At 43.4% G+C, this 26,302-nt stretch overlaps 1 protein-coding gene across 2 annotated transcripts; it reads left to right on the top strand.

The window, feature by feature from the left end:
* The first annotated feature begins 18,126 nt into the window (after positions 1-18,126).
* On the top strand, positions 18,127-25,555 carry ZP4 (zona pellucida glycoprotein 4). 2 transcript variants are annotated; one of them, XM_007112018.3, is made up of 12 exons: positions 18,127-18,307; positions 18,589-18,710; positions 18,790-18,892; positions 19,941-20,093; positions 20,857-21,044; positions 21,585-21,682; positions 22,969-23,099; positions 23,282-23,471; positions 23,548-23,695; positions 24,003-24,078; positions 25,070-25,186; positions 25,403-25,555. In XM_007112018.3, exons 1-12 carry the CDS (start codon positions 18,130-18,132, stop codon positions 25,504-25,506), a joined length of 1,608 nt encoding a protein of 535 aa, XP_007112080.2. In that variant the 5' UTR covers positions 18,127-18,129; the 3' UTR covers positions 25,507-25,555. The 2 variants fall into 2 exon arrangements, with proteins under 2 accessions (XP_007112080.2, XP_023971516.1); XM_024115748.1 differs by having other exon boundaries at positions 18,130-18,307; positions 19,947-20,093.
* The last annotated feature ends 747 nt before the right edge of the window (positions 25,556-26,302 follow it).

Here is a 26,302-nt window from a genome sequence, read left to right as displayed (position 1 = left end):
GGCTACTTTGAAGCAAGTGATTTGAGATCCCATCTTTGAGGATATGTCTCAAATCAAAGGAATGATTACGCATTCTGCCATTAAAATGTCACAGGCCACTTTTTTACACAATGTGCAAATCATATCTGGCAAAGTCCTTTTAAATTCTACAGAGGCAAACTCTCATTAAATCCGTCTTAATATTAGCACTAGGATTAGCTCTATTCATTGTTGGTATTGTTTTACTTATTCAGTATATCATAATATTCTGTCTTTTTTTAAAAAACACAGGCCACTTTTTTACACAATGTGCAAATCATATCTGGCAAAGTCCTTTTAAATTCTACAGAGGCAAACTCTCATTAAATCCGTCTTAATATTAGCACTAGGATTAGCTCTATTCATTGTTGGTATTGTTTTACTTATTCAGTATATCATAATATTCTGTCTTTTTTTTAAAAAATTTATTTATTTATTTATTTTTGGCTGCGTTGGGTCTTCATCGCTGCGCGTGGGTTTCTCTCGTTGCAGCGAGCGGGGGCTACTCTTCGTTGTGGTGCACAGGCTTCTCATTGCGGTGGCTTCTCTTGTTGTGAAGCACGGACTCTAGGCACGCTGACTCAGTGGTTGTGGCTCGTGGGCTCTAGAGCACAGGCTCAGTAGTTGTGGCGCACGGGCTTTGTTGCTCCGTGGCACGTGGGATCTTCCCGGACCAGGGCTGAAACCTGTGTCCCCTGCATTGGCAGGCGGATTCTTAAACACTGCGCCACCAGGGAAGTCCCCTATGTCTTCTTATTTAATCATTGGTATAGTTTTAGATAACATGGGTGTAAATATATACTTGGCAGTATATTTTGGTATTTTAAATAATTATAGGTTTATAGTTGTATTATCTTTCCTTTGTCCAGCACAAAGCTCTCCTTTATTAAAGCTGAATCTTTGGACAGGAAAGCAACCTTAGTGTGTACACTGAAGGAGGTTTCTGTGTTCTGACCCAAACTACCTGCTGCCCCTCCTGGCCAGTCCAGCTTCCCAAATATTTTCTATTCCCTCACTAGGCAGTATACTGTCCATTCTGGGACAGTCCGTCTGCCTGGGAGTCCCTTTCATTATCCTCTCTTTTCTGTCTCTCTCTCTGTCTCTGTCTGTCTCTCACTTTCTCTCACTCCTTTGGTCTCTCTTCCTCCATTAATCAAAATCCTACCATATCTAATTTAAAAAACAACAACAATAACAACATCTAAAGAACCTTCCCTATATTCCCTTCATCATAATGTATGAGTATTTTCTCTGTGCTCCAAATGAATTGAAATGGTGAATCTAATGTGTTGGGGGTTTACTATGTGACGAGCCCTAATGCTAAACACTACAATTGATCCCCTCATTTAATCCTCCCAATATTCCTCATAATGAAGGTTTTATTAATCCCAGTTCTACAGAGGAAAACAAGATGCAGAAATGCAGAAGATGCATGTCTTAAGAAATGGAGCTGGGATTCAAACCCAGGCAGACTGACTCTAGAACCAGCTGTGGGCTCTTGATCCCACTGGCAAGAATCCTTATTGTATTAAGGTTACTAGTTTCTGGTCCTGCTCTTCTCATTTGATTGTGAATCTAGTGGCTGTGGGTGGGAATTGGGGTAGAAAAGCATCATCTTATTCCTCCCTGTACCTTTGCCAGCCCCTGGCGCAATGCCTGTGACATAATGGTACTCAATTCACATTTGTGGAATTAAATTATAATCATATTCCTATGGGAAATTACAACCAGCTTTAGGATAATGCTCCATGATATTGGTCCAGAAACTTGTGGCAAAAAATACTAGACTGCAATGATTTGATACTCACACACTTATTATCTGGAATGAGCTGCCATATTAATATTATCCACTCTTATTCCTTGGCAATCACAGGGAAAGAGTCTCTAGCCAATCATCAGATGAAAAGATAAAATAATTATTATAACAGTATCATCATTATCACTATAAATATCAGTGTTCTGAATGTTTTAAGCACACATCATTTTATACATACAACCTATTAAGTGTGTACTGTTGTCTCCATTTTAAAGATGAGAAAACTGAGATTCAGACAGGTTAAGTAATCAGTCCAAGGCCACAGAGTTGGTCAGAGGACCCAGTTGTCTCACCACAGGACTTGGGCACATGCGTGTCTCACCATATCGCCCACCAGTTCTGCCATTGGAACAGGATTTGGTGCCTGTATCAGGATGGATGGTGAGCAGTTCCCAATAAATGCCCTCTCTCTGCTCCCTGAAACGTCCTCCAGGTCTGAAAAGAAGTCCCACAACCCTCCTCAGCTCCGGCCAAGTACTTTTTATGTAAATAGCCATTACTTATTTAACACAAAATACTGTTATGTTTTCTTAGTGTGTGTGTGTGTGTGTGTGTGTGTGTGTGTGTGTTTCCTTTTCTGTTGCTAGCCTTGACATCGCCACAGAATTGCCAGTAGCATAATGATCAGATCAATTCCATTTCGAAGAACTGACGCACCATTGTTTTAGGGGGTATGGTTTAGCCCGGCATGCAGTCTCCCTGCTGTTCTCAAGTGGCTGCATGGATTCAGTGTGCATTTTAGGCTGAAGTATGTGCTCTACAATCGAAGAAGTAGTTAATTGTGTGTTGTTGTGTTGTGCTAAGTCATCTTGTGATACTGACATAACAAAAATTAGAGTTCTTGGTGGTGAAAAACGGTTTTTTGGTCATTTCAAAGTAGTCCTTGGAAATTTCCTTTCCAACACTGAGGGAGAATTGTAAGGTGTTGACAGTAAAAACACAGCGCTTCACCTGGGCAACTGAAGTGCCTCATTTCTTTTTTCATTTTTTCTCTTTTTAATCCCACTTTTCTTCCTGGTTTGTCTACCAAAGGCTTAGACTTATCCTATGTTAAGAAGATCACTTGCCAACATTCCCCAACAAGCTGGAAAATAAGGAACTGGGCAGTGTCTCGGTAACTCTTGCTTCCTGGGACCTTCCCACCAGACTTGAAACAACAGATTCCACGGATAGGAAGGGAAAGCATTTCTGTAAAGGAAAACATTTTATGGATGTTTGTACAAAATCATCCCAACAATGAGCTTTTAGAGGGGAGATACTCAAATGTGTTAAATTTGCAATATAAATCCTCTGACCTTTCCATTAATTTGTTTAATAATTAGTCTGGCATTTTTGTTATTTAATTAAATGGGAAAAAAATTCTTTCTTCTAAGCCTTGCCTAATCACTTTAAAGTAATATTTATGTAAGTTTGAAAACTGTGTTGAAGCAATTAATATTATAACAAGGATGATTCTTAAATTAAGGCATGTTTATCTGGAAAAAAAGAGCCCATGAGAGTGGCTTGTCCGTTGTTGCCAGTTTCTCTGTTTCCTTTAGGATTCTGCAAATGGGCATCATTTCTATTTTTGGCCCAATTTCCATTTTCCTGGTAAGGAGGATCCCGCGAATGGAGGACTATGATTTCTGTAGGTTTCACAGACCACAAGCAGGGCTTGCACAGGCCTCTTGAGAGTGTGCTGAGAATCTGCATCACTGCTAAGGAAACAGAGGAAATAAGAAGTCACTGGCCAAGGATATTATGTTCACTGTTTATATCCTGTCCCCTTGCATTTTCAATGTTCCACTTTACTTTCTATTCCAAATATTTTACACAGTCAATTTCTGACCAAAAGCCAATGAAATTAAATAAACAGGAAAGTGGAATGAAACAGAAGCATGGTAAGCAGAAAAAGCTGCTACTCCATTGATTTTTAACCTGTGAACTTGGGTAAGGGTTGTCTGCCTCCAGCGCTAAGCTAAGACAGGGTGGTGAAGCAGGTGCTTGGGTCCACTTCTCTGAAGTCCACAGATGGGTGCTCAGTGCGCTCTCAGTCCCTACATTCAAGGTCCAAAACCTCGTTCCTCCACACCTACCTCCACTGATGTTCAGTGGGCCTGGTGCCTTCTGACAGAACCTTGCAGAGGCTAACTGAGCAAGTGTATAGGGCCTAAGGTTTTCACAAGTTAACATTTACATTTGGAAGTTAGTTTTTTGTTGTTGTTTTGTGTGTTTTTTGTGCGGTACGCGGGCCTCTCACTGTTGTGGCCTCTCCCGTTGCGGAGCACAGGCTCCGGACGCGCAGGCTCAGCGGCCACGGCTCACGGGCCCAGCCGCTCCGCGGCATGTGGGATCTTCCCGGACTGGGGCATGAACTCGTGTCCCCTGCATTGGCAGGCGGACTCTCAACCACTGCGCCACCACGGAAGCCCTGGAAGTTAGTTTTTAACTCTTAAACCCAAAAAAGTTAACAACGTGAGACAGCAGATTTTCCCCTACGAATTAATAATTAACATCTGTTTTTTCAAAACCGTATATGTGTGTGCGTGTGTCCATATATATATATATATATATATATGTAATCATTTTGCTCTGCAAAATGAAATAACCCTGTGAGGTATTTTGTAGTAAATACTTTGTTATCATCTGTAAAATGGAGATAATTCCCTCATAGGGTTGTCAGAATAATTAAATGAGATCAAATTTTAAAATCTCTTAGCACATGGTCTAAAAAAATAGTACATGGTTGCAAGTGGTAGATCATGATTACTATTCTGAGCCTTATTCTGAATGTGAGCATAATAGTATCAATATTAAGTATCAACTATGATTTGTCTGTCTCATATAATAAAATGCTGGATGCCATACAAACCAAACACAGACAGGCAGGCATACCTTTCATAGTCAGGTTTCTTGGAGTCGGAAACTTTTAATGCAGCTCTAAAGTTCAAGAAAAACAAAGTAAAGCTAACTAACCACTGATGAAAGATATGAATTGAACAAAGGATTGGACAAGGTAATCAATCTGAAGAAGAAATGTGACTGAGGAAGGAAGGAAGGAAGGAAGGGATAAAATTAATTACACTTGAAGGGATTTCTAGCTTTTTTTTGTAATAGATGAATTGCTTACAGAAATCGATAATTACAGGCTAAAAAATATTGGGAGCAATAAAACACTAATTGTGTCTATTAGGATCAGAAAGTTTTTCAAAAGAAGCATTTTCTACTGTCTCTGTTCTAATCTTCCAATCACCCAACAAAAGAGCTCTAGTTCAGAGTGGATTCTGATTTACCCTTCTGATTGGATGCACATGGTAAACACTAGTGGAATTCACATAGGAACCAGTACTGCCCAGTCAATTCACATAGGAACCAGTACTGCCCAGTCCCTCTTCCTCTCAGTAGATAAATAGCCTCACCACCTACTTCACAAGAATAGAGTTCAGCAGATCTCAACTTTGTAATATCAATCCTACACACTTTTTGAAGGAGAAACATGTCTGTTTCTTCCTATTACCATGGAGGAAATGCCCCTTCTTTTAGTTAAGGTCAGTCCCTTAACTTATGTAACGAGCCCATTTCCTCCTGCCTTTGCAGGATTCTTATTTACACTATCAATGACCTCTTCTTTTCCTGTATTTTTTCTTCTCTCTCTAGTTAATGATTTTACTCCATCAGTTTTTAGACAGTCTGAAGTCTCCTTCACCCTAAAATAAATATCCTTGTACCTTTACAGCTTTTTCTCCCGGCTCCTGCCCTTTGTCCTCTCCTTGAGACAAAAATGGCAAAATAATTGTGTGTTGTCTCAAAGCTCTATCTTTATGTCCTCCCCTCCCCAAACTCAATTCTCTTCAGTCCGGCTTTCGTCACTTTCTCTATCAAATCAGCTCTACAGAGGTTGTCAGTGACTGTGATTACAATAAATCCAGTGGGAATTTTTCAGTCTTCATCTCACTTTAATCTTTCAAGAGACCCTGTCGACCTTCCTTCTTAAATGTTCTCTTCTATTGGCTCTGATGCACTATACACCATTGGTTTCCTCTGGCCACTCTCCGATCTCCTTGTTTAATTCATTCTTCTCAGCCTACCCTTTTAAATAAAGGGGCTCCTCAAGAATTAACCATTGGTGCCCCCTTCTAGTTTCACTCTATACTCCTTGTTTAGGCAGCTATAGCTTCAGACACCATCCAGATGTCAATGAGTTCCAATTTGAATAAGTAACCCAGACATTTTCTTTGAGTTCCAGTCCCAATACATCCAACTGCCTATTCAACATCAAGACATGAAACTCTGAAGGCACGTTAAATAGAGCATGTCCCAAACCAAACTCAGGATCTTCCCACCCCCCAAACCTGGGTTTCCTCTAGTCTTCTGTATCTTAGTGAATGGCACTCATACCATCAAACTGTGGACACCAGAAACCTAAGAGCCAATCCTGACACCACCACCCCTGCCCCCTTCACCAGCCCATTTAACACATCACCAATCTTGCCACTTCTCACCTAATTTCCATATCTTTCACTTCTCTCTGTCTCTACCACTGCCACCCTAGAGCAAACTGCCATCTCATCTTACTTGGGCTACTGCTAAAGCTTTCTTACTGACCCTACCCAGGCCCAATATTGACCTTTAATCTGTTCTTCACCCTACAACCGAAGTAAGCTTTTCAAAAGGTATATCAGTGTATTTCATTCTCTAGTAAAACCTTGTAGCGGACTTCCATTGCTCTCCTGATAACAAAGTGCTTGATGCATTTGTTCTACAAAGCTCCATGTGACCTGGCCCAGACCTGTCTTCGCAACATCCTCTTCTTCTCTCTCCCCACTTCCGCCGCAGTATCCTTCTTTTAGTTATTCTCGGCCAGTCTCATAGCCTTCTCTATTTTTTCTTCATTGCTCTTACTGTAATTTTTATCTGTTTCTTGAGTACTTGGTTACCTGTCTTCTCCAAAAGACTCTTTTCAAAATCAGGGCCCAAATCATGTATATTTTGCTCAATATTTGTCCCCAAGCAGTTTGCTTACACATCTTAGGTGTTCCTCATGCATTTATTGGATGAATGTCTGAATTGGAGATGTCAGATATGTGATTAATCAGTTAAAACCATGGGAGTGGATGAGCTCTGCTAGAATGGGAAGGGAAGTAGGTCAAAGAAAGAATCCTGGGAGAGTCCATTCATGGGGACCTGAATATACATATATACACATACATATATATATATTCTTTTTCAGATTCTTTTCCGTTATAGGTTATTACAAGCTATTGAGTATAGTTTCCTGTGCTATATAGTAGGTCCTTGTTGTTTACCTATTTTGCATATAGCAGTGTGTATATGTTAATTCCAAACTCCTAATTTATCTCTCCACGCCTGTGCCCCCAAACTGTCCCCTTTGGTAACCATAAGTTTGTTTTCTATGTCTGTGAGTCTATTTCTGTTTTTGTAAAAAGGTTCATTTGTATAATTTTTTTAGATTCCACAAGTAAGTGATACTGTATGATACTTGTCTTTCTCTCTCTGACTTACTTCAGTTAATATGATGATCTCATATATATGATTTTTTAAAAATAGAGGTTGCTCTAATCAGAATTTTCATCATGAACAAACCAGTAGACAGCTTTTTTCAATTTGTACATCACAGGCCACAAGTAACATTTTTATCAGAGTGAGTCAAAATGATAATTAAATAAAATAAGCTCAAATTTCACAAAGCTTAAGTCATAGGATTTTAGTGCAGTAAAGATAACCAACAAGGATGATTTCATTTTCCAGCAGAGAAAACTGAGACCCAGAGAGGCACATGCACAAAGTTCCACTTGTTATCCCGTCAGTCACACATTAGTTGACACATCTTACATGCCAGCCCTAGGGTGGGAAGTCCAAGGATGAATCGTTGTACATGGAAGACTGCACTGGAATTAGGACCCAGGGCGTCTCACTCCCAGGACAAAGTTCTTTCCTTCCCTGGAAGGCAGGCTCTTAGACTGGCCTCTTCTCCCTTTGGACATTGAAGCAGAAGGTCATGTAATGCCTGGTTGCCCACCCAACGTCCCACACCCTGAGAGCTTCACTTACCATCAAGGGGTCACTTATACACCACTAGACTAATGACCTCTGTTTGAAAATAAGGATTTGGGAAATTAATTATTTCCAAAGTCACACATACAACTTTGAATCCAATGGTTTATCAAATCCCTGCATGACTTTAAATTCTTTCTTTTTCATTTCAAGCCACTGCTAAATTATCTGTGCCTCGGAGCATGAAGATGCAACGCATAAATCAAAAACGAGTAAGTTTTTTCCTTTCCTGTGCTATTGCAGAGATGTCCATTTGCCACATCATTTAGCAGCAGAGAAGAAAGCTATAGATGGGAGAGGGGAAGCAGGGCCAATGAACCTGCTCACTTGGGAAAAAAACTTGGAATTTCTGGCCAAAGTGAATTCCTTGTGATTTTAGGGAAAGGTATTAGCATGTAGATAAAATAGGAGGCCTGAGGAACCGCCTCTACCTCCCAAATGTTCTCAGTTTTTATTTCAATTGTATTTACTTCTAATCTCTCCCCTTGGGCTATCCAGACCACCACCACCATCACTGTCATCTTGGTGTTTCCTTTTTTAATATTTTTTTACAATTGATTGATGGTTTCCCATACTGAGACATGCTTTATCTATGTTGGCGAGCATGAATCTATGGTTTTAAAGCCTGGCCTTTAAAAGGGGACAGTCGCAAGAAGCTATTTGCTTCTGTGGAAAAGTTCTTAAGCGAGGATTTAGGAGAGCTGGGTTCTGGTTGCACGTCTGACATTTGAATGTTAATGCTTCAGGAACTCAAATACTCATCCCTGTACTTTCGCTCCCAGGGCCTGGGACAAGAGAGGAGTGAAAGCTACATCATCTATCAAATTTGTCTCCCAACAGAGATCCCCTTCTCCACTGGGCATGACCCTTTACTGTCTCCCACCTATATTCTGTTGATTCCTATTCTAAATGTTTTTTTGTGTCTTTGGTCATTTGATTTTGACTAATCCTTCATTCATCAAATCTAGACTAGCCTCCTTCCTCACCATCTGTCTTATCCCACCCTAACCATCCTCAACTGAAACTCAAATTCCACTTCTGCAGAGCTTCAGTTTCAATGTTATCAGTTCTCACCCTGCTCTGAAGTCCCAGCTCTTTCTGCTTGTATCACATATTTTTTCACTTGGTTATATAATGTCTCATATTATTGTTTTAGATTTCTTTGCGTTATTTATTAATGGCTTCCCTATGTTTGCCTTGACTGCCATCTGAGTCTCCAACCCCTTCTCTAAATAATCAAAAGTCCTAGCTTCTTGTCCCAAGTCTCTGCTCCCAACGACTCTGAGCAAAACCAATGATCTTCCATTTTCTTATATAAAAAGTAAAAGATCCTTAAAATTGATTTCAGCTCTAATAGTCTGCAAGTAAGATTTTATTTACTGTTTAATATTTCAGATTTGTTCTTTCATGTTATTACTCCTTTCACTTCCTAGCACAATCCTAGATGCTTAATCAAGGAGGAAGTTTAAACAGAGTCAGTGAGATCATTTCCCTGGCTACTCTGTGGAAGTGCAAGAATTCCAAGGGTTAAACTGAGGTGTCTTTGGAAGTGTTCCTCAACTCCTAAGGCCTTTCCTATTATGCTGTGAGCATCAGAAGTCTTTTTTTTCTCCTTCAAAGCATGGGAAAGGATGTGGAAACACAACTCAGTATTTATTGGAAGCAAAAGCCTTCCTAAAACTCCATCTTCAAAGCTTATAATTTTCAATGAATGAGAAGCAATTCTTTTACCTCCAAAGGCCAGGATTCTTCTTTTTAAATAAAGGGAAAGGCACGACCTGTCACACAAGCTGACAACGCGACCCAATTTAAGAAGAAAGAAATGAAACGATCAACAGTTTCAGTTTGCAGTTTGGAAGGAGGAGGGTGAGATCTGATAATCCTGGTCTGTTCCTCATTTTCTGCTTGAGGAAAAAATAAAGGATATTTATGAGAACTGTCCTCTGTTATTAAACTGAGATGATTGCTTCTGCTCCTCTAAAATGTTTTGTAATATTAATTTTTCACTAATGACGTTTTTAATATACTGTGTGATAAATCCCTGCCAGAGTCTCACTCTCACCAGTGTCTGCGTGTGGGGCTGTAATAAGCATAACCCCAGTCTCTTACCCAGATTGGAGTCATTCATTGCCCAATGCCGTGGCCAGTTTGCATCTCCAGTTCATAAGCAGTCTTTCTCCAGCTGTTACCTCAGTTTGTCCTTGTAACCATTTCCATCAGTTCTGGAGAATTTTATGTAGTAAAACTTTGCAAGTATCACTGGGAGTGGAGGTAAGGGAATGCGGAGGGATCTGTGTTCTCCATCAGAGGAAATCAGGTGAGTCTGCAGTCAGCTTCCGGGGGACCCTCCTGGGGCAGCCCCGCTTGGCCTTTTGAATCGTGACTAGCCCAGTCGTAGGCACGAAGCCTCAAAGCTAGCTGTTGGCAGCGTCCTGCTGAATTTGGGGGAAACTTACGCCAAATTTTATCAGCACCAAGTATAGCAGATGGCTCTGTAAAACTAGGGCTTTGAAGTTTGAGAAGAAACAAAACAAAAGCAACCTTGATTAGGTTATTTAGTTTTGAGTCTAACCTATCACGTATCTGCCACACTAAGGAAAAAAGGAAAAGGAGGAGAGTGGAAAATAAATGAGAATATTAGAGGGATTCTCTAGAACACTCAGCACCCAGTCAGAAAGGACAGCCCCTGAATCACATGCACGATAAAACACTTCAGAGCTGCTGCTTGCTCTGAAGTGAAATGTATAGAAATATTTGAAATTAGTTTACTCATGGTTTTATACTTTCGTCCAATGCATTCACTCATTAACGAGCATTCACGGCCAGACATTGGGCTAGGCCTAGGGGATACATGTGTGACTAATATTGTTCAGTAAATAATAAGTATCTCATCTGTAAGTTCCATGAGACCAAGTCTCTTTTTTTTTTTTTTTTTTTTTTTACTGATAGATCTCTGAGACTGGCATAGTATGTGACAGAAAGTATGTCCCATGAGAGAGAGATTGGGATACAAAGAGAAAGAGAACCAGAAAATGAGAGCAGGAGAACGGTGAGTTTCATCCCCAGGATCTAGGAAAATATCTGGTCCAGAGTAGAGGCTCAGTGAAGTTGGCTATTATTTATAAATATAGTGGAATTAACATGATTTATTCCCGAAGCATTGACTGCACTGTGTGACTCGAGTTATTCGTGTTCAGGCTGGATAAAAAGATCTTAACACAAACATTCTATGCTTCTATTGATATTTGCTTAGAGGCAGTAGGCAACCACTCTGCTTCATGATATGTTTTTGTATATGCACGAATATGCTTTGGCAAAATCATTTAACTAGACCTCTTCTAGGGAAGGTTGTAAAGAAGATAAAGGAAACTCTAACTGAATACAAAGGAGAACTACTAGTCCTGTGTGAAATGCAGGGTAGAAAGATGCAAGGGGGAAGGTGGGACCTTCAATGGGATTTTAAAATTTTGTCTAAGCTGAATTCCCAGAACAGGATCCGTCCATTGCATAAATATTTATTGAGGCTTTGCTGCGTTGAAGGCATTAAGCTAGAAGGGATGGACCCTGCGCTCAAAGATCCTGTGGCTGAAAAGGACCCAGACAGAGGATGAGATGCACTGGGAAGGGCTGTGAGAACAGAAGGCACTAAAGTGCTCAGGGCACAGCCCCCAATCCGGCCAGGTGGCCAGTGGCCAGAGGAGGATTTCCAGAGGAGGTGATCCCTCAGCCAGATTTTTTAAAGGGTAAGTTGCAATGAAATAAGTAAAAGTAAGCCAAGCCAGAAACAAGCAGACAAAGCAGGAGACGGTTGTCGACTGGGGGAATAAAAAAGCACAGCCGAGAAGTTAAGAATTATGTTTTATTCAGCAGCCTTGCTTAGGATTTAAGCCTGGGAGGCAGTCTGTCATAGTTGTGAAGGACTGCTCTGAAGAGGTAAGGGAGGAACCAGGATGTATGGGAGCTTTTGCAAACAAACAAACCAAAAAGCAGGTAGAATATCAAAAGATTACTGTTAATTAAAGGAAACCAGATATCTCAAGTTAATGAATTAAGTGCTTTTCTATGTATGGGGAAGATGCACGTCTGGGCTCACTGAAATCATTCCTTCCACGTGCACCTTAACTACCTGGGGCCAGTGTCCTGTTTTCTCCACCCTGTATCCCCTCAGGGTGCACAGTCAGGGGCAACTGTAGTGGCTGACGGCTTGATGGCCACAACATACTTTGTTGACTGATATGGCAGGATCCACAGGGCATTCCCGAATAGAAAAGAGCACAGACCGCAGCCGGGGGACCGGGGCTGGTGGAGTCAGAGCAGGTTTGGGAAAGTTCAGAGGAGCTTTATATGACCAGCCACTGGGAAGAAGGGGGCCACTGGGACACATGGGCAGAGACAAGGTTAGGGAGGGCTTGGGGAGGCCATGCTAAGGAGACTGGGTCTTCTCCTGGAGATAACAGGAAGTTTCCCTCACATGCTGAGTTAGCACAAAAACACAGGCTGGTGGCAAATAGGAAGCAGGTCTTGCAAAACTGGCTCCTTCTAAAGCATGGATGCAGACCACTTATAAGATCAGAGTTCATTCATCTCAAAAATGTGGTTTGAGCACTTGGGTAAGTAATATGGAGAATACAAAGATGAGTAAGACACATGCTTCGAGGACATTCAATCCAGAAAGGGAAAGTAGAGTCCTGAATTGCTGTTGTCGCAAGAGGAATACAAATAAAGAGTGTTGGTTTTCCTAACTAAGAAGGAATTGCCTCCGGCTGGACGATCAGGAAATGCTTCATGGAGAAGAGGACTTGGAGGGTCTACCTTAAGGTGGTGGTTCTCAAGCCTGAGTGTGTGTCAGAATCACCCGGAAGGCTCAACCATGATGGGTCCCCCACCCAGAGTTTCTGATTCACTAGATCAGGAGTGAGGCCCCCAAATTGACAGCTCTCATAAGTCCTCAGGTGATGGCTGATGCTGCTGGTCCAGGGACAAGGCTTTGGAGACTCCTTGCCCTCCATGACAGTTACAGACTGCTCAAATAGAGGTGAGGCTGTGGGCATCCCATGAAGAGGAAACTGTGCGTGGAAAGGCACATGGCTAGAAAAGCAAGGCTATGTCCTGATTACTTACAGTCAAGTTGGGGTAGAATATAAGACCTATGAGTATATAAGATACCATCAGGCACAACAAACCTGGTAAGTTAATTACCCAGTCAACTCCAGTCAGCTGAGAGCAATTGTGCTAGCATAGTTATCAAGCATAAGACAATGGCCAAGTCTATCCTTCACCTGTCCTAGCTCACCTGGTTTGCCCTGCTCTGAACTGAAACAGCCATTCGTACCAGTCAACTCAGCCATTGTATGCATTACCAATCCTTTTCATCTAAACAAAAAGGAATTTAAAAATCCCTTTAGTTTAGCCAAAGCAGGATTGGAATGTTTAAAAGGACGTTTAACAAGGAAAGAAAAATTATAAAAGTGAAGAAACAGAGGCATTCGCGTACATTGAGTTCTCATGTCGTTTAAAAAAAAAAAAAAGAAAAAAAGCCCCAAACAAAGACTAAGTTGGCTGATGCAGTTTTACATGGTTTGCAAGGTGTTTTGAGTTGAATTGTGCCTAAAGATACATTGAAGTCCTAGCCCAGGGGATGTGACTGGATTCGCCTCTTGGTGGATGTTGAACCAAAAGACAGCCAAGCCAGAGACTGGGAGAAGGAAGGATTTATTATTCCTTGCAGCAAGGAAGAGAGCACCAGGCATCTTTCCCAAAGCAGTGGCTCCCTGAACAGCCAAATTGGGGAAGTTTGAAGCTAAGGGCACATGCATATTCATGAAGGGATTGAGCAGAGGAGAACTCAGCATAAAATTGAGGCAGAGGTTGACAGAGTCCAGACTTTAGTTGATTGAAGTCAGGAGGGTCGACATCTCCATTCCGTCCTCCACCTGGTTGGGGGCCGTAGTTCCTGCAGAACTCAAAGACAAGTGTCAGATTGTTATGTATATCCCTTGAGGAGGAACTAGGCCTCTGCTTTAATCACTGCACTCTGGTTTGACTGCCGTTTCTCTCTTCCTGCATTCCTTTGTTCCTTAAGATCATCGATTACTGAGACCTGTTCAGGGGCAGGCATTGTGGCCAGGCTTAGAACACACAATGGCTTCTCATTTCAAGAAGGACGTTCCTGGTTCTCTTTCTCTGGGAACCCCCTAACCTATCTGCTATCACACAAGAATGTGACCTTATTTGGAAATGGGGTGTTTATGGAGGTAATCAAGTTAAAATGGGGTAATTAGTGGGGACTCTTATCCAATACGACTGGCGTCCCTTTGAGCCTAATTCAAGAGGGGGGCATGCGTTTCAGTAGACACTGTGCAGGCCAGAAATCTCACACCAACTGTACCTGTAAATCCCCACCCCAAAGTCCTTAATTTTAGTTCTTTTTCTTTCTTTAGCAGTTTTACTACCTCTTTCTTAATCACCTAACTACTTACTTAACTACTCTTCCACTTCAAGAGAGAGGTGGCCAGTACATTGCCATCACTTCAAAGTCCAAAAGCCTGTTCAGCTGGGGCCCCTCCTGCCTGAGGAAGAAGAAAGGATAATTTCCCCTACTGGCGGTGGTCGTGGTGGCAGGAAGGGGTGGAGCAGGAGAGGCAAGACAAAATGAGAGCAGAGTCGGGGCTGGGCAGCCAGGACAGAGGGCTGCCTGGCCCAGGCGGGAAGGAGGAAATCGAAAGAAGACCTGGGGCTAGGACTCATCACCTCACAACTGCCTCAGGCTCGCACTTTGTTCTTGCTTGCTGAGAAGGAAAACCATGTTAAGTGCTTGCAGTACATTGTCGGACGTCTTCCTTCAGAAGAGAAGTGCCCTATTTCCACCACTGGCCGAGAACAGCTGGATGCCCCCTAATTACTGATTAGCATGCACAATGGTCTAATCAGTCCTCCATGTTTGAGGGGTAATTTTGATTATTGCTTTTTCACACTTGATGAGAGTTTCCTGGGGCTTTGTTTATGTGATACCCCAACTTCCAGTCAGGAGGGCATACTCCAGTCACAGCAAGGGAACCGCTGTCCATGCCAGGTCGCAAGGAACATGTGTCCAACGGCCAGAAAGCAGTAACAACCTCCGTATCTATCAAAACGCAGCCAGTCTCTAAGGAAATCGCCATGTGTGCCCATTTCCAATAAAGGGAGCATTAGTAAACCTGGCATAGCTATACCCTTGTTCTTTCGTTTAAATCGAAACATTCAAATGTAACTCAAAGAAGGTATGCCCAGAGTGAGCAAGGTTTTCAGAAATCAGACTTTGCCTTTCCCCAGTAGCACAGGCTGTCCTTGCCCTCCCACGTCTCGGGGACCCTCGGGGACCAGTCCAGTGAATAAGGAATGAGCAGTGTGTGCGTCAGTGTTCTCCAGAGAAACAGAACAAGTAGGGGATAGAGATGTATAGATATATATTTATTATGAGGAATTTGCTCACATGTTTATGGAGGCTGAGAAGTCCCACGATCTGCTGTCTACAAGCTGGGGACCCTGGAAAGCCAGGGTATAATACAGTCTTTTGGTAGGTGACACAAAGTGGATCCTTAAATATGCGTATGAAACGTGAGTCAAATGAACACTGCAGTGATGACAGGGCTTTTGATAAGTCTCTACAATTTATGTGATTTGTATTCTACCTGTAATACCACTAAAATTATTATTTTTTACTTTTTTATTTTTTCTTTAATATTTATTTATTTATTTTTGGCTGCGTTGGATCTTAGTTGCGGCACCCGGGATCTTTTGTTGTGGCACACAGGCTCTTCGTTGTGGTGCACGGGCTTCTCTCTAGTTGTGCACGCACGCTCCAGAGCACGTGAGCTCTGTAGTTGTGGCGCGAGGGTTCAGTAGTTGTGGCACACGGGCTTAGTTGCCCTGTGGCATGTGGCATCTTAGTCCCCCGACAAGGAATCGAACTGGCTTCCCCTGCATTGCAAGGCTGATTCTTAACCACTGGACCACCAGGGAAGTCCCCCCACTAGAATTGTTTTTAAACGAGCAGATGATTTTAATATAAGAGAATACTAAGAGCAGCATTTGCCCTTCCAGATTCAAAGGGCAGAGAGTTACTTCTGAGATAATCGGGGCTCCTTGAGGTGGACCACACATTATCAGTGCATTTTCTCTCCCGAAACCGAGTCGTGTCATTGAATAAAGATGTCCTCAGAGTATTTAGTGCAGAAGTGAGCGTGAACTCACCTCATCGCAGCCCTGCTGGTGTATCTTGGGATTCACCCATGACCCTCTACATCAGCGTGACTGGTGTGAGCCTGGATGGACTTCCAGATATCACAACATAGTTCCAGACTTTTATGTTTGTTTCTCAGCTGTATAAACACATACCCTCACAAGGGAATGCAACCCCAGAAGTACAGGCTGCTCTTCAGACTTGCCACCGAGCAAAGGAGTCCATCGCTTGGCACTTGCTTTCTTTTCACCTCCCATCTCACCTTTATTTCCCAAGCACATAGACTTGTTAATGTTAGTGACAATTTAACAAGTCACGATTATGCAGCAAGGTTTGTAATAAGCACTATCCATGTATAATTTAATCGAACAAAAACCTGTTCGTTATAATAATACCTCCCCTGTGAGGTAGGTGTTATTATCCCCATTTTACAGATGTAAAAATTGTAACTCATTGACAGAGGTCACTGAGCTGGTAAGTAAAAACTCAGAATTTATACCCAGATTCACCCATTGCCAAAATCCATATAACCACTATTCTATACTGCCTCCAAGTTTTAGCAAAATAGGTAAACTTTCCTTGATTTTTCACTACTTTCGGGAGCAGTATTCATAAGTCCAGTGGGGAGACTGGCCGTTCAGTTCCTGAGACATCACACACAAGTCCAACCCTCATCCTTTTTTTTTTTTTTTTTTATTGAATGAAAGATTCTTGAAATTCTATAGTGCTTTACAGTTTTCAAAAGTTTCACACAGATGATTTCATATAATCTCATAATAACCTTTTCCCCCCCTACCCCTATCTTGCCCCTCCCTCCTTCCCCCTCCCCACTGGTAACCACTAGTTTGTTCTCTATATCTGTGAGTCTGCTTCTTTTTTGTTCTATTCACTAGTTTGTTGTATTCCTCTTCATTTTTATACTTATTCACATGTATAATGACTTGAATCATTCTACATGTGAGTAAGTATAAGACATTATATCACAGGTATAATGACCTAAATATTATGAGTTTGAGCTCATTACAAAGGAAATGAATCTCTACCAGTGAGGTTGGGAAACCACATTTTCAAGGGGATTAGCCTTAGGACATGGCCACTGATGAGAGCACATTCATTGATTCATTCTTTCCCCAGTAAACACTGAGTACACACTGTCTAAGGCTTTCAGGATGCAATGAAAAAGCATCGGTCCCTGCCCTCAAGTGCTTCTAGTAGGGACACTGAGTAAATAAAGAGGCCATTAAAATCCAATGTGGTAAGTCCTGTGAGCAAGTAAATGGGATGTGATGGGCTAGTGGCCAAACCCAAACCAGACAGAGATGTTGAAAAGCCACATCCCATCCCTGAGGGCAGAGTCCAGCATTTCCTCAGTGTTGTTTGTCACCACATGGTTAAATGAGTTGTGCAATTTCCCCGGGGAAGACACATGCTTATTTGTTCGCTTTTATTAGTTGAAGAGAATTCTAGATACCTGGTTACACGTTCTCAGTGCTCTGACAAAGATTCTTAGTCAACTTGGGAAAATTGTTCCTATCATAAATATCAGGCTAAATACAATCAAAAGAACACAGCTGCCAGGAGATATTCCCAATTTACAGATGAGAATACGGAGATTCCGAGAGGTAGTAACTTACCCAGTTCATACAGCTCATTAAGTGGCAGAGCTAGGATTTACTCCCAAATATGCAAGCTTCTAAAGGAAGGTCAATAAGCTAGTAGATTAAGTGCTACACTGAGCAACCGGGAGAAAGCCTCTCTCAGCTAAAAGGCACCACATTGCTCCTGGGCTCTGAAGACCACCTGATTTCGATGTTTAAAGCACTGCAGCTTCAGACTGTGGCCTAAAGTGAATGAAGCTGGAGGAATCACCCTTTCCAAAGGAATCCCACCTGCATGCTACATAGATGTGCACCTGAAACCAGCTTTCCCTCTGTATATAAAGGGCATGCGGAGCGCGGCCTCTTGGGAGAGGAAGTGCAGGACCGGACGTGCGGTCAGTCAGGCTCCCGGCGACGCTGCTATGTGGCTGCTGCAATCCCTCTGGCTCTGGTTTCTGCTGTCTGTTGCTCTGAGTGGCCAGCATGAGCCCGAGGCACCAGGTTATCCCGGTGGACTCCGCTGTGGGCTAAGGAGCTTTCAGTTCACCATAAACCTTCTCAGCCAGGAGACAGCAACCCCTCCTGCACTAGTAGCTTGGGGTAGGTTTGAAGGCTGAGCCAGGCAATGGCGTGTCTTCTCTACTGCCTAGAGCTGCCCTCTGCTTCCTGTCCTAATGCTTCCTCCCTTTGCTAAACTCTGCCGCTTCTCTCTGTAGAACAAATCTTTGAAAATGTAGCTTTGCTTCTGAATCTGATTCCCCTTTTGTTCCTCTTTTCTTGGCAGCTGGCCCTGGGGTCTAAGGCAAAGCTGGCAGTCCTTTCCCAGCACTGCTGACGGTGGTGACCGACCATCTGTGCTTTCCCCCCTTCCCCGCCCCCAGATAATCGCGGGCTGCCGCACAGGCTGCAGAATGACTCTGAGTGTGGCACCTGGGTCAGCGAGGGCCCTGGCAGCTCCCTGGTGGTGGATGTGTCCTACAGCGGCTGCTATGTCACTGAGTGGGTGAGTACGACCCAGTCCTCAGGAACGCTGAGACACTTGTGCCACCCTCCAGGCTGACTCCCGGGGCCTATCTCTCCAGGACTCCCACTACATCATGCCGGTTGGAGTTGAAGGAGCAGATGCGGGTGGACGCAGGAAGGTGACAGAGACAAAGCTGTTCAAGTGTCCTATGGATCTCCCAGGTAAGGGCTGGAAACTTCCAGGTTCTGGGTGGTATGGAGCTGCCTGGAAGATGCCCTCAGGCATCTTCTACCTGCTGTGTGCAGTGACCCCAGGCACCCATGGAGGACTGTCTTCTAACTCTCCCTTCCACAGGAGACCTTAGGATAACCACCACCTGAGCGATGACTTGGGGCCCAGGCACTGTGGGTGGTGCTGCACGTGTCACCTATAATCCCAGCCCAGTGCTGTGAGCCCTTTTGCTGGCCCCCAGCAGGGAGCTTACCAAGTGCCCCTCACTGGTAGGGGGCTGAGCTGGGATTCAACCAAGAGTTATCCCAGGACCAGAGCTCCCCCCGCCTTGAAGGGTAGGGAAGGAAGCTGAAGTTGTCAAGGAGACTCGGCAAATGCCTTCAAGAAGCAGACTGCGCTGAGAATAGGGCTCAGCCCTTTCAGCTAGGGGCGCTACCCGATTACTTGGTAATTAATAGGAAGTATGACACCAACTCAACTCCAGCTAATCTTGCCTTGCCACCTGGGAGCCCTACCTCAGTCTTAAGAGTCGAACTTGTAATTCTTCACACCTGCCTTGTTAGGCTATAGCCACTGGGGTAATATTGATAAAATACAGGATCATAGGCCCCACTCCCCACCTACTGAATCAGAACTGTATTTCAAAATGATGGTAATTTAGAGTACACTAAGATTGAGAAGTGCCTTTTAAAGAACAGAATTAAGAATACTTTTTTTTAAACGTCTTCATTGGAGTATAATTGCTTTACAATGGTGTGTTAGTTTCTGCTGTATAGCAAAGTGAACCAGCTATACATATACATATATTCCCATATCTCTTCCCTCTCGCGTCTCCCTCCCACCCTCCCTATCCCACCCCTCTAGGTGGTCACAAAGCACAGAGCTGATCTCCCTGTGCTGTGCGGCTGCTTCCCACTAGCTATCTATTTTACATTTGGTAGTGTATATATATGTCAGCGCTAATGCTTTGTAATGAAATGGTCTCTTCTTAAAGACCAAACTTTGTTACTTAGTGTTGCTCTTCTCTGCAAAATCTAGCCCTAGACATCCCAAATGCTGGCCTTTGCGACTCTGTCCCAGTGTGGGACAGACTGCCATGTGCTCCTTCACCCATCACTCAAGGAGATTGCAAGCAGCTAGGCTGCTGCTACGATTCTGAAGAGGTCAGTTCCTGTTACTACGGAAACACAGGTGAGTCACTATATCTTTGAAATCAGCTGAAGAAGAGTGCCTGCAATTACCATTAACTAAACCCAGAGGAGGGTTATCTCCCCCACCCCCATCCAGTAGGCAAATACTAAAGGTGACCGGAGGGTGATGTATAAGCAACACCTCCTAGAACACTTGACCGTAAGCGACAGAGCTTTCTACAGCCTTCCATTGTCTAGTCTCCTAGAATCCAATGTAAAGTAAGTAACGCTCAATGAACTCAAGAAGCTAAGTCTTTGTGCAAGATGCTAATTGACAGAAACTTCAATTCCCAAGAAATAGCCACTGGCGGCTGATTGTCTAGAGAGCTTTATTTCAAAAGATGATTATTTGTCCCAAACCATGCTCCAAGTTTTTCCCATAAAAAAAAAAAAAAGACCCTCATTAAACACCTAGATGCCACACAATTCTATGCTCTGAACTCTAGCTGATCGGTAAAACAAAGCAGGTACGGCTATCCCCATTCTACAGATGAAGTTGATGCAAGGAGGTTAAATACTCTGCTTGAGGCCACACAGTAAGTGGTGGCTGCAAGATGCAAACCCAAGTGGCCATCCAGAGCCTTGATGAAGCTCTGGATGGCTAAACCTGCATCAAGGTCACTGGCTGGTAATGCAGCTTTTCTAGGAGGCGGGGGAGAGGAGGGCGGGGAATTTAAAAGAACTAAACTAAATAGGCTCTTGTCTGGCTGGCTCAGTAACGAGCGAGATGACCTGCCCTCAGCACAGTTGCTCTGGTGTTTCAGTGACTGCACGCTGTACCCAGGACGGCCACTTCTCCATCGCTGTGTCTCGGAATGTGACCTCGCCCCCACTGCTGCTGAATTCTGTGCACTTGGCCTTAGGGAATGACAGTGAATGTAGACCTGTGATGGCAACACACACCTTTGTCCTGTTCCGGTTTCCGTTTACTGCCTGTGGTACTACAAAATGGGTGAGAAGAGCTGACCTTAGGCTCTGTTCCTCACTTGAAGTTGGGTAGGAATGCCATAGTGATGGGGGGAGAACTGGAATAGCTTAGCCGTGACTAGTGCTTGGTGCGTAGGATGGTCTCTAGGACAGAGAGGGCTTCATCACTGAGAAAGCTGAAACCTCCCCAGGGCACTCGGCTAAGTCATCCTACCTGCACTCCAGCGAGGGGCTAGCACCCCTTACCACACTGTAGAAGGACAAATAACAGGTTCTTCCCACTGCACTGCCCTGGGAAACGAGCAGGGAGGTCAGCTGAGATCGGTAGTATTTCTGGCTGCCTCATCGGAGTACTCATAAGCCTCTTCCTGTCCCTTTGTCCTGAAAGTAAGGTGAAGTGATAACTTGCCAGCTAGTCAATGCCACCTGCTCTTGGCTCCACTCATGCTGTGAAAAATGCAACCTATAATAGGACAGCCTTGCTGAGCCCTGAACCAAAGCAAATTATGAGTGAAGCAGCATCTGGCTTGCAGGAGTGACAAGACTTCTTTACCTGCCCTTGTAGATCACTGGAAACCAGGCAGTATATGAAAACGAGCTGGTTGCAACTCGGGATGTGAGAACCTGGAGCCATGGTTCTATCACCCGAGACAGTATCTTCAGGTAAGGGTCTTAGTTAACCTGACCTTGCTTGACCAGAATGCCTGACTTCCCTTCTCGCATAAAGCAGGAGTTTGAGTAAACATGAATCCAGAAATGACCATCTCATGACAGGAGAATCTCAACTGCTTTGGTTGTCCAATCTCACTGACCATTATTTGATCCAATAGCCCTGCATTACTGCCACCAACTGGATCTAAGCCTCAAACTTGCCTGACTTCTAATTCATTTCACCAGGTCTTTTGTTTCTCACTCTGGTCTCTTCCTTCTACCTCCACTGTTTAAGCTATAGCCAAATGAATCCCTTTAAAACCTTAGCTAGCATACTTAAAGCTTTCTTTGTCTTCTTAGAGCTTAAGCGTAACATCTTGAGCATAACTTGCAGGGCCCTGCATGAAACTGCTACTACTTCTCCAGCCTAATCTTTCTCAATCCTTCCCTCACTATTCCCTAACCCCAGATTGTGCTTCTAGAGTATTCAGGGGCCATCAAACTTCTTGCCTCCATACTTTTCTCTCATCTATCTCTCAGTTACTTTTATCAAATCCCCTGCAACATCTTCCCTGACTACCCCCTCCTCAGAAGATACGTTTTTCTCATAGTACCATATCTATTTCTTAATTGAAGTATAGTTGATTTACAGTGTTTTAATTTCTGCTGTACAGCAAAGTGATTCGATTATATATATTTTTCATATTTTCCTTTATGGTTTGTTACAGGATATTGAATGTATGTTGTACAGTAGGACCTTGTTTATCCAGTCTCTATGTAACAGTTAGCATCTGCTAATCCCAAACTCCCAGTCCATCCCTCCCGCATGCCCTCTCCCCCTTGGCAACCACAGTCTGTTCCCTGTCTGAGTCTGTTTCTGTTTCATAGGTAAGTTCATTTGTGTCCTATTTTAGATTCCACATGTAAGTGATATCATATGATATTTGTCTTTGAGTCTGATTTCACTTGGTATGACCATCTGTGGGTCCATCCATGTTGCTGCAAATGGCATCATTTCATTCTTTTTTATGGCCGAGTAGTGTTCCATTGTATCTACCACATCTTTATCCGTTCATCTGTTGACCATATCTATTTTTTGTATGGTTTTTATATCAAACTCTCGAACACTGATCTTGTTTACATATCAGTCTCCCCAATGATAGCTCTCACAAGGCCAGAATCACACAACACATTTATAAACTTGTTCTAACACCTAGCACTTAATGGTTCCTCAAACCTTAAAGAGGTGACATGGTCCACCCACCCAAGATAGTGGCTAAAATCTTATTTTTCTGCAGGCTTCAAATCAGTTGTAGCTACTCTACAAGCAGCAATGCTCTTCCAGTTAATGTCCAGGTTTTTACTCTCCCACCACCCCTTCCTGAGACCCAGCCTGGACACCTCACTCTGGAACTTCAGATTGCCAAAGGTAAGACCCTCTTTTGTGGAGTATCTGGCCTCTAGTCCAAGTCTTGTCACTTCTCTGGGCGTCAAGACCCTACCTTGGTAACAAGATACTTGCCAGAGGTGTTTATGTGGGTGATGGTCTATCTCAAGCCACCTAGAGGTTCCAAGCTCTTTACTGCTTCAACTTGTTTTGGCCTCTTGCAGACAAACACTATAGCTCCTACTACAATGCCAGTGACTACCCAGTGGTAAAGTTGCTTCGGGATCCCATCTACGTGGAAGTCTCCATCCAACACAGAACAGACCCCAGTCTAGAGCTGCGCCTACACCAGTGTTGGGCCACACCCAGCACAAACGCCCTGCTCCAGCCCCAGTGGCCTATGCTGGTAAATGGGTAAGTGGCTTTTTCCTGCACCTATGTTAAACACCCTCTACGAAGCTCCTCTTGACTGCTGGATATCCTTGCTTAGATGCCCCTACACTGGAGACAACTATCAGACCAAACTGATCCCTGTCCGGAGAGTCTTGGACCTGCCGTTTCCTTCTCACTACCAGCGCTTCAGCATTTCCACCTTCAGTTTCGTGGACTCAGTGGCAAAGCAGGCACTCAAGGGACCGGTATGATGCCACCTTCTGTGTCCTTCAGCAGGGCTCTAAACCCCCCAGCTCAAGTGTTTTCACACTGTACCACTCTTCAGCCGAAGTGGCCCTTAAACGTTGGTTGTTGGTACTGCTTTGGAGCAATCGGGATGCCAATGGCATGTGTGACATGTCAGCTAGAATCGAGTATTGTAGTGATTCTGTGATGTCAGCTTGGTTTTTCAGGATTTTCTGAAACTTCTTGATTTCTTCCTGGGGGAGATAAAGCAGGTTTGAAGACTCAAACCATGTGTTATACCATGATCCCAATTCTGTTGGCTCCCAGGTATATCTGCACTGCAGTGCATCGGTCTGCCAGCCTGCTGGGACACCATCCTGTGTGACAACCTGTCCTGCCAGACGTAAGTTTCCAAGCTGTCTACACCAGAGGACAGATTTCAGTGTATTTGGCGTCCCAGAGCAAACCTTCTTTAGCCTGTGGCAAATGAGTCAAACCGAAGATGTATCTTATTAATGAGGCTTCCTTAAGTACTTTCACAATGCGGTAGAACAGAAATACAACTAGTTTCCTAGAATTCCAGGCCTTCTAAATATAAGCTATAAATCCTGAAAACTCTCAGCTTTAGCTTTTCTCCATATAAATTTTGACTTAGCCAGGAGTCAAATGGGTTCACAGCCTATAATCTAATAAAACATTTCTGGTCTATCCAGATATAAACGTAGACCTCTATACTTGCTTGAAGGCAAGTCTGGCAACAAGGCCTGAAGGCTTACAGGTGGAATAGGATTGCAGACTTACAGTTACGTGCTCTAATGATTAGGCCCAATGCTCATACAGTTGTATACTCCACCTGATCCCACAAATCTTACCTGGCTCCTGAATTAATTGGGATTCATGACCCCTGAAGCTTTAAGTCCCTTATGGCAAAAAAAAAAAAAACCACCTCATAGTATTTTTCATAACTATCATCTAATAGATTAAATATTTCAACATCCAACTGCAATGATACATACACTTGAATACATATGTCTATAAAAACTAAAACTTTGAAAGTTCAAAGATCTACAACTGGCAGTAGAAATAGGATTCAAACAGAGCTCTGCTATTAGTGTCTTACCAGGTACCTTTATATCATAGGGTCTCAGGACTAAGGTACAACTGTTCAAGCATCTCTACATAAGAATGACAGTTTGGGGATAGTCCAAAGTCATCATTTCTCTGAAAGTGTTAATACAAATGAGCAAGTCTGAGACTTTGTATCGAACACATTGAGGTTTTTCTTGAGGCCCATGGAGCAGAGCTATCCATACCAAGGGACCTGGCACAATTTTAGACTCCTTAACCACTCACACCACATGTACTAACAAATCCCTAACTCATCTCTCCAACAGGAAGAAGAAGCTCTGACATCCATTTTCAGAACATCACTGCTAGCATTTCTAGCCAGGGTCCCATGATTTTACTCCAAGCCACTCAGGACTCTGCAGAAAAGCTCCTTAAATACTCAAGTGAGTGGAAGGAGACCTCCAGGAGGTCCTGTATCTGAACCATTGGTCAAACCAAAGCTACTTGCTCACCCTTGCTTCCCTTACGGATTTGGTCAATGTGAACCTCAACAGGAATGGTCTAGCTTTTTTTTCCTGTAGCTCAAGACTGGCAGTCTTTATTAGGATGTAGAATCACTTGATTTTCAGCATGCATTAATCTACCTTTCCATCCTACAGGGTCTCCCGCAGACTCCCAAGCTCTGTGGGTGGCTGGCCTTTCTGGAACCTTAATCATTGGAGCCTTGTTAGTGTCCTACCTGGCCATCAGGAAACGGAGATGAACTAACTACTCAGACCAAATGTGTTAATAAAACCAGATTGCACTGCTAGCCTGTGCTCAGCTTCTCATTTGAAAGGTAAAAAGTAATTTCTTTTCACTAGCTCATCTACTGTTAGCATCACCTCTTTCCAGCTTGGGGTAATTTTTTCTTCTGCAGTCCTCCTATCTTCTGAAGAGAACATTTCAGTAGAATTTCATAGTTGGTTGACAACTCAAGCAGAATCTACAAGAACTTAGTATCTCAGGCTTAGCAGATCTTTTACAAGTTTATGAGGGTGTAGAACAAAACTCTTCCACAAAGTCGATCAAACTTAGGTAGAACTAGTCTAGAGCTAGTCACGAATCTTCTAGCTCAGGGGTCCCCAACCCCTGGGCCATGGACCTGTACCAGTCCTTGGCCTGTTAGAAACCGGGCCTCACAGCAGGAGAGGAGCAGTGGGCAAGCGAGCAAAGCTTCATCTGCCGCTCTCCGTCGCTCCCCGTCGCTGGCATTACCATCTGAACCAACTCTCTACCACCCACGTCCGTGGAAAAATTGTCTTCCACAAAACCAGTCCCTGGTGCCACAAAAGGTTGGGGACTGCTGTTCTAGACCATTGGTTCTCCAACTTTCGTGTGCATCAGGATCAAAGGAGGGCTGATGGAAACAGTTACTGCCCCCACTACCAGACTTTGATTAAGTAGGTCTGGGCTGAGGCTTATGAACTTGCTTTTATCACCATTCCTCAGGTGATCCTGATCTTTCTATTCTGAGCATTACACTTGGAAACTAATGCCTAAAAAAGTGTCTGATCATG

Source organism: Physeter macrocephalus, chromosome 20 (assembly GCF_002837175.3).
Source record: "Physeter macrocephalus isolate SW-GA chromosome 20, ASM283717v5, whole genome shotgun sequence".
Classification (NCBI taxonomy): Eukaryota; Metazoa; Chordata; class Mammalia; order Artiodactyla; family Physeteridae; genus Physeter; species Physeter macrocephalus.
The sequence above is the reverse complement of the archived record's forward strand: the minus strand, read 5'-3'. Positions and strand labels throughout refer to the sequence as shown.